The sequence below is a fragment of the Garra rufa genome, unplaced genomic scaffold, assembly GCF_049309525.1.
Source record: "Garra rufa unplaced genomic scaffold, GarRuf1.0 hap1_unplaced_007, whole genome shotgun sequence".
NCBI lineage: Eukaryota > Metazoa > Chordata > Actinopteri > Cypriniformes > Cyprinidae > Garra > Garra rufa.
Window position 1 is genome coordinate 655,119 of NW_027394282.1, and position 12,363 is coordinate 667,481.

Genomic DNA, 12,363 nt, shown 5'->3' on the forward strand with positions numbered 1-12,363 from the left:
GGTTGAAGGTCCAAAATTAATTGTCAATGCAGCTTCAAAGGGCTCTTCATCATCAGATCCAAGGAATAAGGGTCACTGGGAACTTGTAAAGCCCTTTGAAAGCTGTATTGAAAATTGGCTGTATTGTGGGGTGCAACCAAAGGCATCGCTGGGATTCGAACGCAGGATCTCCTGTTTACTAGACTAGCCGGGCAGCACATTAGCCCTCCGGGAGGGCGACTCTGACAATCCAGGCTTCCAGAGAAGAGGCCAGGCGTTGGCTGATCGGGTGCTGGACAGCTTTAAGGCGTTTGCCGACAACTGTGTCGGGGCGTTTTGCAAAATTAACCACTCGCTATCGGAAAAGCTTGCGTTTGCTGGACTGGAAAACCGCCCAAGGCACCGCTGGGATTTGAACCCAGGATCTCCTGTTTACTAGACAGGCGCTTTGACCAGCCACGGCACCTCCTTGGTGGGACCCGTTAGTCTACGATGCTATCCTTCAAAAGCACGTGAGAGGGTAGTGTTGCAAGGCAAGCTGCCCGCTGTCCTCGAGCTTCTATGTGTCTCCATTTCGCCGTCTGTTTTTTGGTAAAGCACGACGTTGGCTGTATTGTGGTGCGCAACCAGAGGCATTGCTGGGATTCGAACCCAGGCTGACCTTCCAAGTCTGTGACCGTCCAACAGTAAAAGAGCGCGTTCTCTCTCTGCAGGAAGGACAGGCCCTTGGGTCTCTGCACAATAGGGGTTATGCGCAACAGGCTTCCATTTTCTGCTAAACAGGTCTCGTTGCTTCCGGTTCACGCGTTTTGCATATGCCTCTTTAAATATGAACATGATTTACTCAAGATTCCTTCAAAGTAGACACTAAAAATGATCATAACCAATGTCCATCACATATGTGGATTGATATATAAAAGTTTTTAATTTTTATTCTTTTCACTAACATTTATATATAAATATCGAATGAAACGTCCACAATAAAAACAGCTGGCTTGTTTAACTGATTACCTTAAAAGTCCGTCGATATCGCCATTATTTATTACGGCTATTAACACGTTCTCCGACAAGCGGAAGCAATGAGACCTGTTTTCCGGGGTTGGTCAGGTGACGTTCGACATATAGCCTATTGCAGTGCCCAGTGTTGTTTGAAAGGCAGAGGCACTGTAAGAGCCTCAGGTCCAAGGGAGGGCAAAAAGATCCAAGCTGCCATTTGCATGGCACCGCTGGGATTTGAAACCAGGATCTCCGGTTTACTAGACAGGCGCTTTAACCAACTAAGCCACGGCGCCAACCCACATGTTAATCGTGGGGATGGCGGCTTAGACGATGCATGAATAAACACTTTGTACGTCCTGCTTCCTCCACTTGATGTAAGACAGTTATTGCCATACCTCACTGAATTGGTTCTTGGGTATGTTTTGCTACCTTTTTGCGCGCAACCAAAGGCATCGCTGGGATTCAAGCGCATGATCTCCTGTTTACAAGACAGGCACTTTAACCAACTAAGCCATGGTGTCAAATCAAAAGCAAGGCTGTCGGGAGGGTGACTCAGAGGGTCAAAACATCCAGAGGCGGGAAAGGTGCTGGTACGCTTAAAAGAGAGGCGCTGCGTTCGAAGCTGCATACTTCCATACTATATAGTAGGTAAAAAGCAGTAGGCAAGGAAAAAAGTATGTTTGAATGTTCAGTATTCATAAAAGAGTAGGCGAGAATTAGTAGGCGAGTGCACTAATTCTCACTAGATTCGGACGAACGTATACTTAAAGTGCGTTCGAATATGCCTACTTACCTACTATATATTAGGGAAAAAAGTATGTGAAGAAAGAAGTACCTTCGAAACCTCAGTATTCATAAAAGAGTAGGCGAGAAATCCCTACTGCTTCAGCCCAGATTCTGAAGTGTTCATCTGATGCACACTTTTCAATCCCAGGAGGCCACAGGAGGCCAAAACGCGACCAGGGTGCAAACCGAAACACGGTTCACTGTCTTAAAATCATATTTGTTGAGCTACTGTATCGTAAACTGTTGATTTGCATAAGGTGCCAAGACGTTAGACAGTAATGCTAAAGTATATTTCTGATCTCGCTGTAAAACACGTTTTATTACGTATAGCTACCATAGACATCTTAAATATGATTACTAAATGTTTAACTACAGACAGGAATATGTTCTGAGAGAATTAAATGAGCACATCACAACACAAAACAGACATCTAAATGAGTGATGGACATTATGTGAGTTAATGTAGAGTTCACTGTTGTCAACACTGCTTTAGATTAATGTTATGTAAATAAACACATGTACATATAGTAACTAAACATGAGTTATCTGTTTCATTTGTCTAATAGTACTGTTGATTAATTCAGGAGCATTTGAATTTGATGTTAAACCAATTAACACAACAGCTACCTCATAAATGTAGTATTGAGCACACGAATCAGAGGGAACTGAATCTTGGCTGGATGTTACAGGCAGAGGCGATTCTAGGGTCTGTTGGGGCCCCAAGCAAAAACTCCCAGGGGGCCCTTCTCACAAGTATTCTTCATTATTATATCACAAATAATCCGACACCAATGATAAATGTATGAAATCACAACTTGTATTATATGGAATGTTCACATATAGCATACATCACACACACACAACACACCTTACAATAATATAAAATAACATAAAAATTGTAATTTTGGGAATATTTCTGAAAATAATAAAAAAATAAATAAACAGGGCAAACAAATACAATACTGTAAATAACTTAAGCAATATAAACATAGCACAAAATATAATCTGTATAAGTGAAAAAGTTGAGGTATCAAAGTCACAATAAAATACTAAACAAATGACTAATAACAAACACTATAACAAAATATAATCTGAAGAAGTAAAAAAGTTGAGGTAGCAAAGTCACAATAAAATACTAAACAAATGACTAATAACAAACACTATAACAAAATATAATCTGAAGAAGTAAAAAAGTTGAGGTAGCAAAGTCACATGAAAAATTGGAATTTTGGGAATATAGGAAAACAATAAAAAACCAAAAATAACATCTAGAGAAATATATACTATAAATCTTCAGCACACCACTTTCACAACTGTCTTAAAATTGGCGATTGTCTTAAAATGATATATAACAATAGGGTATATCTTGAATACACTTTTCAGAACATTTCACATAATATCAATGGAATTGAAATATATTTAACTCACCATCATCAGTAGCTGCCACATATTGTGCCTCTGGTGTCTCTACCTCCTCTTGATGATCACCAGGTGCAGTGGCTCTCCCACTGGATGTACATGTCGATGGAGCTGCGTTGACAAAAAACAAAATTATGTATATTGTCATAAAGAATGTTTACAGGGCATTTTATTATTAGTTATTAATCGAAGTGGAACACAGGACTTACCGTTTTCATCTTCGTCAGTATTTGGTGGCTGTGTTGTTTTCATGAATTTAAGTAATGATCCTGAAGAAATATGAGAGAAATATTTAAAATTATTCTTCATGGCCATAACTTTATTCAATCAATAATAATTGCTATCATAGCATTCATAGTCTAATGCAAGCTATTAACTCTTAAATAACATTTTTTAACATTACCTTCAACAAACATGATGTCCACAAAGCATAATAGCTACTGCATTAGAAGAAGCTATACATTTTAAAGAAAAAAATACAGTATATAAATAACTGATAAGGGGCTTCAATACTGATATATTACCAATTAATCTATATCAATACTGATAATAACAAAAACTGACTAATAACATAGTTAGCTATGTTAATAATGTTAATAGTTAGCTCACTTATTTCTATTAACGTTACCCTGGTAGCCAGCAAGTATATGGAGTGCTACTGCTTACTGCAGCTACTTTTTTTTTTGGTAACTTGCTGACCATAACCGTGTCCACTGCCCCACTACCTGGCCACGAGTCTACATTTACTAAATAGCAAAACTGTTAAGTAACAAACATGCTAATTATACAGTTATTACGTTTCAAACTTAACGTTAGACTAACCTATCGGCTAACATCCCCGTTGCCATGAGCTAATGTATTAGGCTAACGTCGTTAGCGTCAGCTACCGTCAGTAAGGCTAACGTCAGGCAGCGGCCTAACTTACATCAGGCGTTAACTTCATGTCAGTTTAAAAATAACATTTGCTCAACAACGGCAGTAACTAACTGTTAATACAATGCGTACAACATTATCTGCTGCTCCACTTACCACTTTCTTTCTTTCTTTTTTCTTCGTCTTCTTTCTTTTTCTTCCTTTTCTCGCTGCCGGAAAGATAGCTCCTCTTCATTTTTCTTCAGTTTACGAAAACACTACTTTGCGGCGCATCAAACTGGTTAACGTAAGGTGGGATCATGGCATTGATTGACATGGGGCCCCCTTAGGGAGGTCGCCTTGGCATTGACATTGCTGTCATTGCAAATCGCCCGCTGTCGAATAGGGGGGAGGAGGGGCATGCGGTCACTGCGGTTTTGACTGTGAGGTGCGTTTCTCGGGGGCCCCCTGCCGGCTCGGGGCCCCAAGCAGTTGCCTGCCTTGCCTGTTGACAAACGGCGGCCCTGGTTACAGGGACAGATGAGGCAAGTATGCTTGTCAGGTGAAGAATGACTGATAAAGCAGTGCTGCCATCAAAGGCTTTGAGTGAGTACACTACAGACATCAATAAAACATATTTTAAACCTTAAGTTGCAGTTTATTTATAATATTTAATAAAAAATAAAAAAAAAACAATTAAGCAGAGCCATTACACCACTTTTCTGATTCTTGATTTCTGTGCCTTTGTTGCAGATATTTTGAGGTGGAGCAGGACCTGAAAGCAAAGATGACAGCAGCATTTACGGGAAAAAAAAGTTAAATCTGAAACTTAATATAAAGATTGTTCATTTTGTTTGTTACTTCTAATACAGAGATCTGATGACATTGTGCTGTTAAAATGACAGCTTTTGTATTGTATTTGTGCATCTTTGTATGATCTGAAATGTCTGCAGACTGGTGTGTGCAGTGAGAAAGGAGAAATCCACAGCAGCGTCCTGGAAATAAATAGTCAAGTGCCATCGATGAGACCCTCCATCACTCCACCTGCCCTTTGCCTCATCTGGACCAGATGTTGCTGTGGCCTCTTCATCCTCAATGAGCCCAGAGCCAGCGAGAGCATCTAGAGCAGGGGTCCCCAAACTTTTTTCTGAGCGGGCCACATATTTTTATTTTCTTAAATGGGGGGCCAGGTCGGTTATAAAAGAAAATACCATGGGCTGGACTGACTACTATTATTATTATTTTACCTTTATTTATTATACTTTTTAATGCTAGAATCGTTTATTATTTTGTTATGCACCAAACACAAGATCTTCGAGCAGCTGATCCACGTTTCCTTTGTGCAGATATTGCAAACATGGAGGAAGATGTACAAGGTAGGGTCATTGTGTTACTGATGCTATGAGTTATTTGAGCATCTGTTGTGCTTATTTTCTTTTTATTATTATAAAACATAACTTATTATTACAGGTTCAGGGAAAGATGGTATTTATCTTTAACAATGAACAATCATAATGAAAAAACCTGAAAACATAACTATTAGGCTTGCTCACATCAAAGAATGCGATTATATACACGGAAATATGATTAAATATCTCTGAATCAAATTATTAACATTATAGTTTATCAAAAAATGGATTTGTTGTTTTTGTTAAGCCTCAGGGATGAAAAAAAATTCAACAAGAATTTAGGCTAGTTTTGCGTGTAGATAAACAATTTTGAATACAAAAAAAAAACCATATTCAAAAAATAAAGAATTTGGGTTTTCCTGACAAAAAATATTTATTTTAGAATTTAAAAATACAAAAACCTAAATGAACCCAAAACGTATCTGTTATACTACAATCACAATAAAAGAAGAGCTGTTTCTTTAACATGACCACAAAATGAACAAATTTCATCAATATCAAAATATTTATAGAAAGATGAATTAAACCCGTCGATCATATCTATTAACTTGTTGCACTTGTTATAACGTCATTGGTCACATGATAACGTCAACATGGCGGAAGACGTGCAGATCAAATCCATACTCAACGAGATTTGGCTGTAGAGTACGTACTCTTTTAGCGATCATTAAGTAAGTACTTACTGAAATTAAATACCTACTCATCCTGTATGCGCTTTCTAACGCAGCCACATTATGTACGTATGTCCAACTATTATTATTACTCTTGTTTTTTTTTTGTAAGAAAAATAGGACAATAATTTGTAACAGTTTTTTTTTTCTTCAACAATGATTGTTTTACAATAACGTTTAAACCTAAAAGTGAGGCACTGACAAATGATGGTCATTGCAAAGTGATGGTGCTAGGGAGCAATGTGCTTTTTAAAAACATTTTTATAGGTTTAACATTAGATTAACAGCTCGGATTATACGCTACTTTGACATGAGACACAGAAGATGCTAAAAATTGAGTCAGGCGTGACTTCCGCGTTCAGAAAAAAGGTCTACAAGACAATCCTAAAAGACAATTCCTAATACAGTCCTTTAGGAATGGTTACAAAATATGACTATTAAAGCCTTCCTCAAAACCGCCAATGTTGGTAGTAGAAATGAGCAAGTAACTGATGTGTGCAAATTAAATCCATACACACTGATGTTAAAATGCTAACAGTGTCCTTTTTTATGCTTCAACCAAAAAAACTGTGTACTTCCTGTGAGATCTCTCTTCAATTCATGACATTCAAATGTGAAGTTCTTACACTGTAGACAGAGTCCATTTGTCCATAGTCCATATTTCAAGTTGAAACGGTAAAGTGTACCATGGACAAAACACATTGCTTTAAAATGTGAATTTGAATTGCATTGTAGAAGCCCTGTATAGGATTCCATTTGGAACCCTTAATAAGGCTTCTTTTGATTATGAATCTTCATGTGCTTGCCAAGGCTTACTTTTTGAATGAAACTCTTTCCACACTGGTCACATGTGTAAGGCTTCTCTCCAGTGTGAATTCTCATGTGTCTGTTAAGGTTTGCATTAAAAGCAAAACTCTTTCCACACTGTTTGCACATGTAAGGCTTCTCTCCAGTGTGAATTCTCATGTGTTTGTTAAGGCTTTGTTTACGAGTGAAAATTTCTCCACACTGTTGGCAGGTAAAATAGCTCTCCAAAGTGTGAATTCGCAAGTGGTATTCAAGTTTTGATTTTCCACAGAAACCTTTTCCACACTGTTTGCATGTGTAAGGTTTCTCTCCAGTATGTATTCTCATGTGTCTGTTAAGGTATACTATTTGAATGAAACTCTTTCCACACAGTTTGCATGTAGAAGGCTTCTCTCCAGTGTGAATTCTCATGTGTCTGTTAAGGCATCCTTTACGAATGAAACTTTTTCCACACTGTTTGCACGTGTAAGGCTTCTCTCCAGTGTGAATTCTCATGTGTGTGTTAAAGTTTCCTATACGAGAGAAACTCTTTCCACACTGTTGGCACGTGTAAGGCTTCTCTCCAGTGTGAATTCTCATGTGTATGTTAAGGTTTTCTTTACGAGCGAAACTCTTTCCACACTGTTTGCACGTGTAAGGCTTCTCTCCAGTGTGAATTCTCATGTGTGTGTCAAGGTTTCCTTTACGAGTGAAATTTTCTCCACACTGTTGGCAGGTAAAAAGGCTCTCCAAAGTGTGAATGCACACGTGGTTTTTAAGATTTAATTTTCTGCAGAAACTTTTTCCACATTTTCTCCAGGTGTAAGGCTTCTCTCTGGTGTGAACTTTCATGTGGATGTTAAGGTGTCCTTTTTGACTGAAACTTTTTCCACACTGTTTGCATTTGTAAGGCTTTTCTCCAGTGTGAATTCTCATGTGCCTGTTAAGGTTTTCTTTTCGAGTGAAACTGTGTCCACACTGAAAGCAAGTGAAATTACTCCTAGTTCCTGTATTTTGTGCTCTTTTTTGTTTAGAAGTATTTGCAGACTCTAAGGAACAAACTGATTTATCTCCAGATACAAAATCATGAAGATTCTCAAACTGATCTTTCTCTTCGGTTTCATTCAGTTCTTCTCTCTCCTCTTTCAGCGCTGTTAGGTCTACGGTGGAAAAACAAAGAAATAAAAGTTAACCCCAGTTTAATGACACAAAGCAATTGACATCATAACATGTAGATATCTAATGCTTGTATGCTAGATCCTATACCAGGGTGTCCAAACCCGATCCTGGTCGGCTGGTTTCCTACAGTGTTTAAGTTGGCCTTTATACAATTAATTAAAAAAAATCCAGATAATCTAATGATAGTGTTTAGGAAATCTATATAGACTGATCTCTACTATTGTATGTATCCTAGGGAATAAAAATCATCAAATTGAATTCAAAGAGATGAGGGAAAATAAGAGAACAAACTCCCCATTTAACTATCAAATAAAAAAAAATAAACTTCTGAGTTTTTATTTAGGGGGCAGTTGTGTTAGCCAATTATAAAAATGGGCTGTTCCACTGATCTTTTAAATGGAAAACAACCCAAAACTGACTGTCACAGGATGTTCACTCATAAATCACTAAACTTTTTCTTTAAAAAACTTTAGTAATATTATAATTACACTTTAGGAATAAGAAATAGTTTTGCACCAGTTGAAAGAGAAACAGTCGAGTATGGTGAATTGTGCTCTGCATTTAATCCATCCAAGTGCATACACAACAGGAACACACACCTGGAGCTCCTTATGCCCATAAAGTGGGCCAATCACAATGTTGCATGAACAGTCTGTGCATCTGACTGATGGCCTGCACGTGCGTTTTCATATTTAAAGAATTTAGTACTGACTTTTCAAACACAAGTTTGCACGTATGCAACAAATGCCTAGTTTATAATGGGTTTTATAATTTCTGTCTCGATGCGCCAAGAAATGGTATCACAACATGGTTAGGGGTGTAACATTTCCAACACACGCTTGAGGTATCCGGCCAATTCCAAAGCATGGATAGCTGACCAATCAGAAAACACCTGGGTTTCCATCAACAGTGAGTTTTGTGGAAATCAAAGCGTTTCAGAAAGGGAGGGCAGAGAGGAGCAACAATAATGTACAGTATGTGGAAAATAACATGTTTTTAAACCTCAAACTGCATAAACACATCACCATTTGATGCTAAAAAGTGAATAACAAGTCAACCATAAGATTACTATTGTTTTGGATGTTTAAGCGCAGTTACTAAAAAATATTACATGTTTATTTCTTGGTAAGACACATTTGACAGCAAAGCACTAAACTTGAGTCGGGAGGCATGCAAAATTTTAATTTCGTTGAAAAGTTCTTGAATTTCTCTCCCAAAATATCCAAACCCTGAAACTATTGATGTAACAGCATTGGACATGATTTTAGCTAACACTGTTTCTGCATCAGCCGTGTTTGATCTGTTCATAAAAGAATTCAGTAACACTTTCTTTGAAGCCCATATTTATAATGCATTATAAGGGTATGCTTAAGGCACTATAATGAATTCATAGTGCAGTATAAAAAAAAAATTATAGTATGTTGTATCATAAAACTGTTTTAATGTATTGTAATTTTTATTTATTTGCGGTTATAGCTTTTAAGCGTGTGATTATCTCCTCATAGTTATAACATAAGTCTCGTATATTACCACGTTACGCATGTCACTTTACTGGAAGCATAAAAAGAGCACTTATAAGTATTAATAATAATAACAATAATTATATCTATCAAAGAGCCAAAAGTTAATGTATCAGATGAATGGATAACATGACACGTTTGTATTATTAGTTAGATTATTTTGATGGTACCCTTTAGACAGCTTTTGATAAGTAACTATTCAACTGCATGACAGCTAGCAATAATTATTAGTAGTAGTATGCTAAATATATTCTAACACTGTATTTTAATGGTTCCCCAAAAGACAAAACTGATATGTAACTTTGCAAGTTTGTGAACCTTCTACCTAGCCAAACTTAACCTAAGTCGGACAATACTACTAATAAAGGAGTGTTAGTGTAGTTGGAAAGTTGCTTCTAGTCAGTAGACCAGGGGGCCTATCATAATAAAATGAAATATAATGTTAAAAAAAAAAAAAAAAAAAAAAAAAAATTGTAATAGGATATAGTCCATTAAAAATTGCGTAGATTTAATTAGCCGCCCATTGTGTCAAATAAATAATCATAATCTTAAAAGTTAGAACCCCAAATACTCAAGTACTTTAGTATACTGTAATTGTTATGATTATTTATGAGAACATATTATAAGATTTTTTTTTTTTTATGATGCATTCATTACAATGCCTTAGAAATACTTTATAATGTATTATAAATAGGGGCTTCATAGAAAATGTTACCAAAAATTCTGTGCAGAATTAGGGATGCACCGATATGTATCAGCCGATCACTTGCACGTTTTGTCAGTAAAGCCGGTTCTGTAATCAGCGGTAAATGCCATCAGGTGCGTGATTTCACGTTGAGTAGTATATACTACACACAGCCGTTGTTCACTGAGGAGCTGCGCACATTCACGCTGATAATGAACATTTTTCGAATTTGCACAGCTCAACGGCTGTGTGTAGTATATACGGCTCAACGTGAAATCACGTACCTGATGGCATTTACCGCTGATTACAGAACCGGCTTTACTGACAAAACGTGCAAGTGATCGGCCGATACATATCGATGCATCCCTATGCAGAATTTAAATGTTTCTTACTAGATCTGGAAGTGCTTTTGCTGCCCCCCCCTGCTGAAAAAACCAGCTAAAACCAGCCTAGGCTGGTTGGCTGGTCTTAGCTGGCTTAAGCTGGAAATGGCTGGTTTTAGCTGGTCTCCCAGCCTGGTCAGGCTGGTTTTAGCTGGTGGTTTCCCAGCCTGACCAGCTAAGACCAGCTAAGACCAGCTAAAACCAGGCTGGTTGACCAGCTAAAACCAGCCAACCAGCCTAGGCTGGTTTTAGCTGTTTTTTTCACCAGAGCCATCTATAATTTAACAGACTGATCTGCTTTAAATGTTGTTTCTATTACAATTAACTAAATCTAAAGCAGCTTGAAACTCAGTATTAATAAAACTTTGAAATAATGTACAACAAACAGTCATTAAAGATGAATGAAGATTAAACACCAACCTCCTTGTTCCTCATGTTTTATTCTCAAATGTTCAGGTTCCTCTTGTTTTATTCTCAAAGGTTCTGGTTCCTCTTGTTTTATTCTCAAAGGTTCTGGTTCCTCCTGTTTTATTCTCAAATGTTCAGGTTCCTCTTGTTTTATTCTCCAGGTTTCTAGTTCACTCATGTTCTCCTCACTCTCCACTTTAACAAACATCTTCACAGCAGCAGATCTCAGATCAGCAGATACTTCTCCAGATATTCCTGCTCGCTTCCAAACCTAGACACAGCTGTGAAGATGAGAATATTACAGATATTTACTGACTGGATTCAAAAACTGTATTTTTTTTTTCTGTTTACAGAAACTTTCTTACAGGCTGAACTAAAACAGAATCACAACAAAACAACAGAGAGCAGTGCAACCAATCTTCTTCCTCTTAGGTTTAATGGTGTTTGTCAAACAGAAGTGTGTGTGTTAGTGCCACCCGCTGGACTGGAGTGAGAAGCGCCGAAAGAAGGGAAAATATTACGGGGAAATGACTGACTTGTGCATGTACAATGTGCGCTATTTAAAAAAAAAAAAAAACGATCTCCACAAATAAATGAAAATGACTTAAAATTAAGACTCACATCATGGTATTTGATCAGCATCAACAGTATTTGTCAGTGAATATTAAAGGAGAAAAAAAGAAAAAAATATGCTTTCCTACAATATACAAAAAAGTATTTAACCCACAATGCCCCAACCTCAGTCTACAGTTTAACTGAGTCCCTACAGGATGGACAAGTACAAAAACATTTGTTTCTAACTTTAGATTGAACAGAAAAAATGTGTCTACCCTTGATGTCCTTTTGCCATCCTCTCTGCCATTCCTTTATTAAACTTGATGACCGTTTCAGCATCTTTAATTGGCAAAAACCATGGCAACATATTCAGCTGTTACTCCTCATCTTCCCTTTTTAACAGTGAACAGTTCAGTTAATAAATACAAGATACAATATCTGCTTTACAAACTCAATCTCTAGAAGTGCATTCATGTTATATTAGAGTTATGATTTTAGTGAAGTTACAAGTTTTGAAGCCAAAATACCTGCAACATCCAGTTAGAGCTGTAGTAAACTCAGAGGAGAAGATCAGGAGACTGAGTGAATCTTCATCAGATCTTGATTGAGATGTTTCTGTGTGTCGCTGCAGTCATCCAGACTGACTAAACACTCAATCGCTGGAGTTTTAGACAGATTTCAGGATCGTCATTAGAAGATAAAATATGCAAAGGATGTAAGCAATTACAGAAA

General features: G+C 37.3%; 1 protein-coding gene and 1 non-coding gene across 2 annotated transcripts; both read right to left on the reverse strand.

Annotated features, from left to right (window-relative positions):
• Nucleotides 1-1,197: 1,197 nt before the first annotated feature.
• trnat-agu (transfer RNA threonine (anticodon AGU)) lies at nucleotides 1,198-1,271 on the reverse strand. Its single transcript has one exon. It is a non-coding gene; the product is annotated as a tRNA-Thr (tRNA).
• Nucleotides 1,272-5,456: 4,185 nt separating this feature from the next.
• LOC141313323 (uncharacterized) lies at nucleotides 5,457-11,473 on the reverse strand. The gene is made up of 2 exons (XM_073832641.1): nucleotides 11,089-11,473; nucleotides 5,457-8,061 (listed from the first exon to the last, which is right to left on the reverse strand). Exons 1-2 carry the CDS (start codon nucleotides 11,282-11,284, stop codon nucleotides 6,881-6,883), a joined length of 1,377 nt encoding a protein of 458 aa, XP_073688742.1. The 5' UTR covers nucleotides 11,285-11,473; the 3' UTR covers nucleotides 5,457-6,880.
• Nucleotides 11,474-12,363: the final 890 nt, after the last annotated feature.

Excerpts from the sequence above, each read along its gene's own strand:
- LOC141313323 (XM_073832641.1), bottom strand. The coding sequence starts at position 11,284 with ATGTTTGTTAAAGTGGAGAGTGAGGAGAACATGAGTGAACTAGAAACC. Across the intron at positions 8,062-11,088 it reads AAAACATGAGGAACAAGGAG|ACCTAACAGCGCTGAAAGAG; the intron begins GTTGGTGTTTAA and ends TTTCCACCGTAG.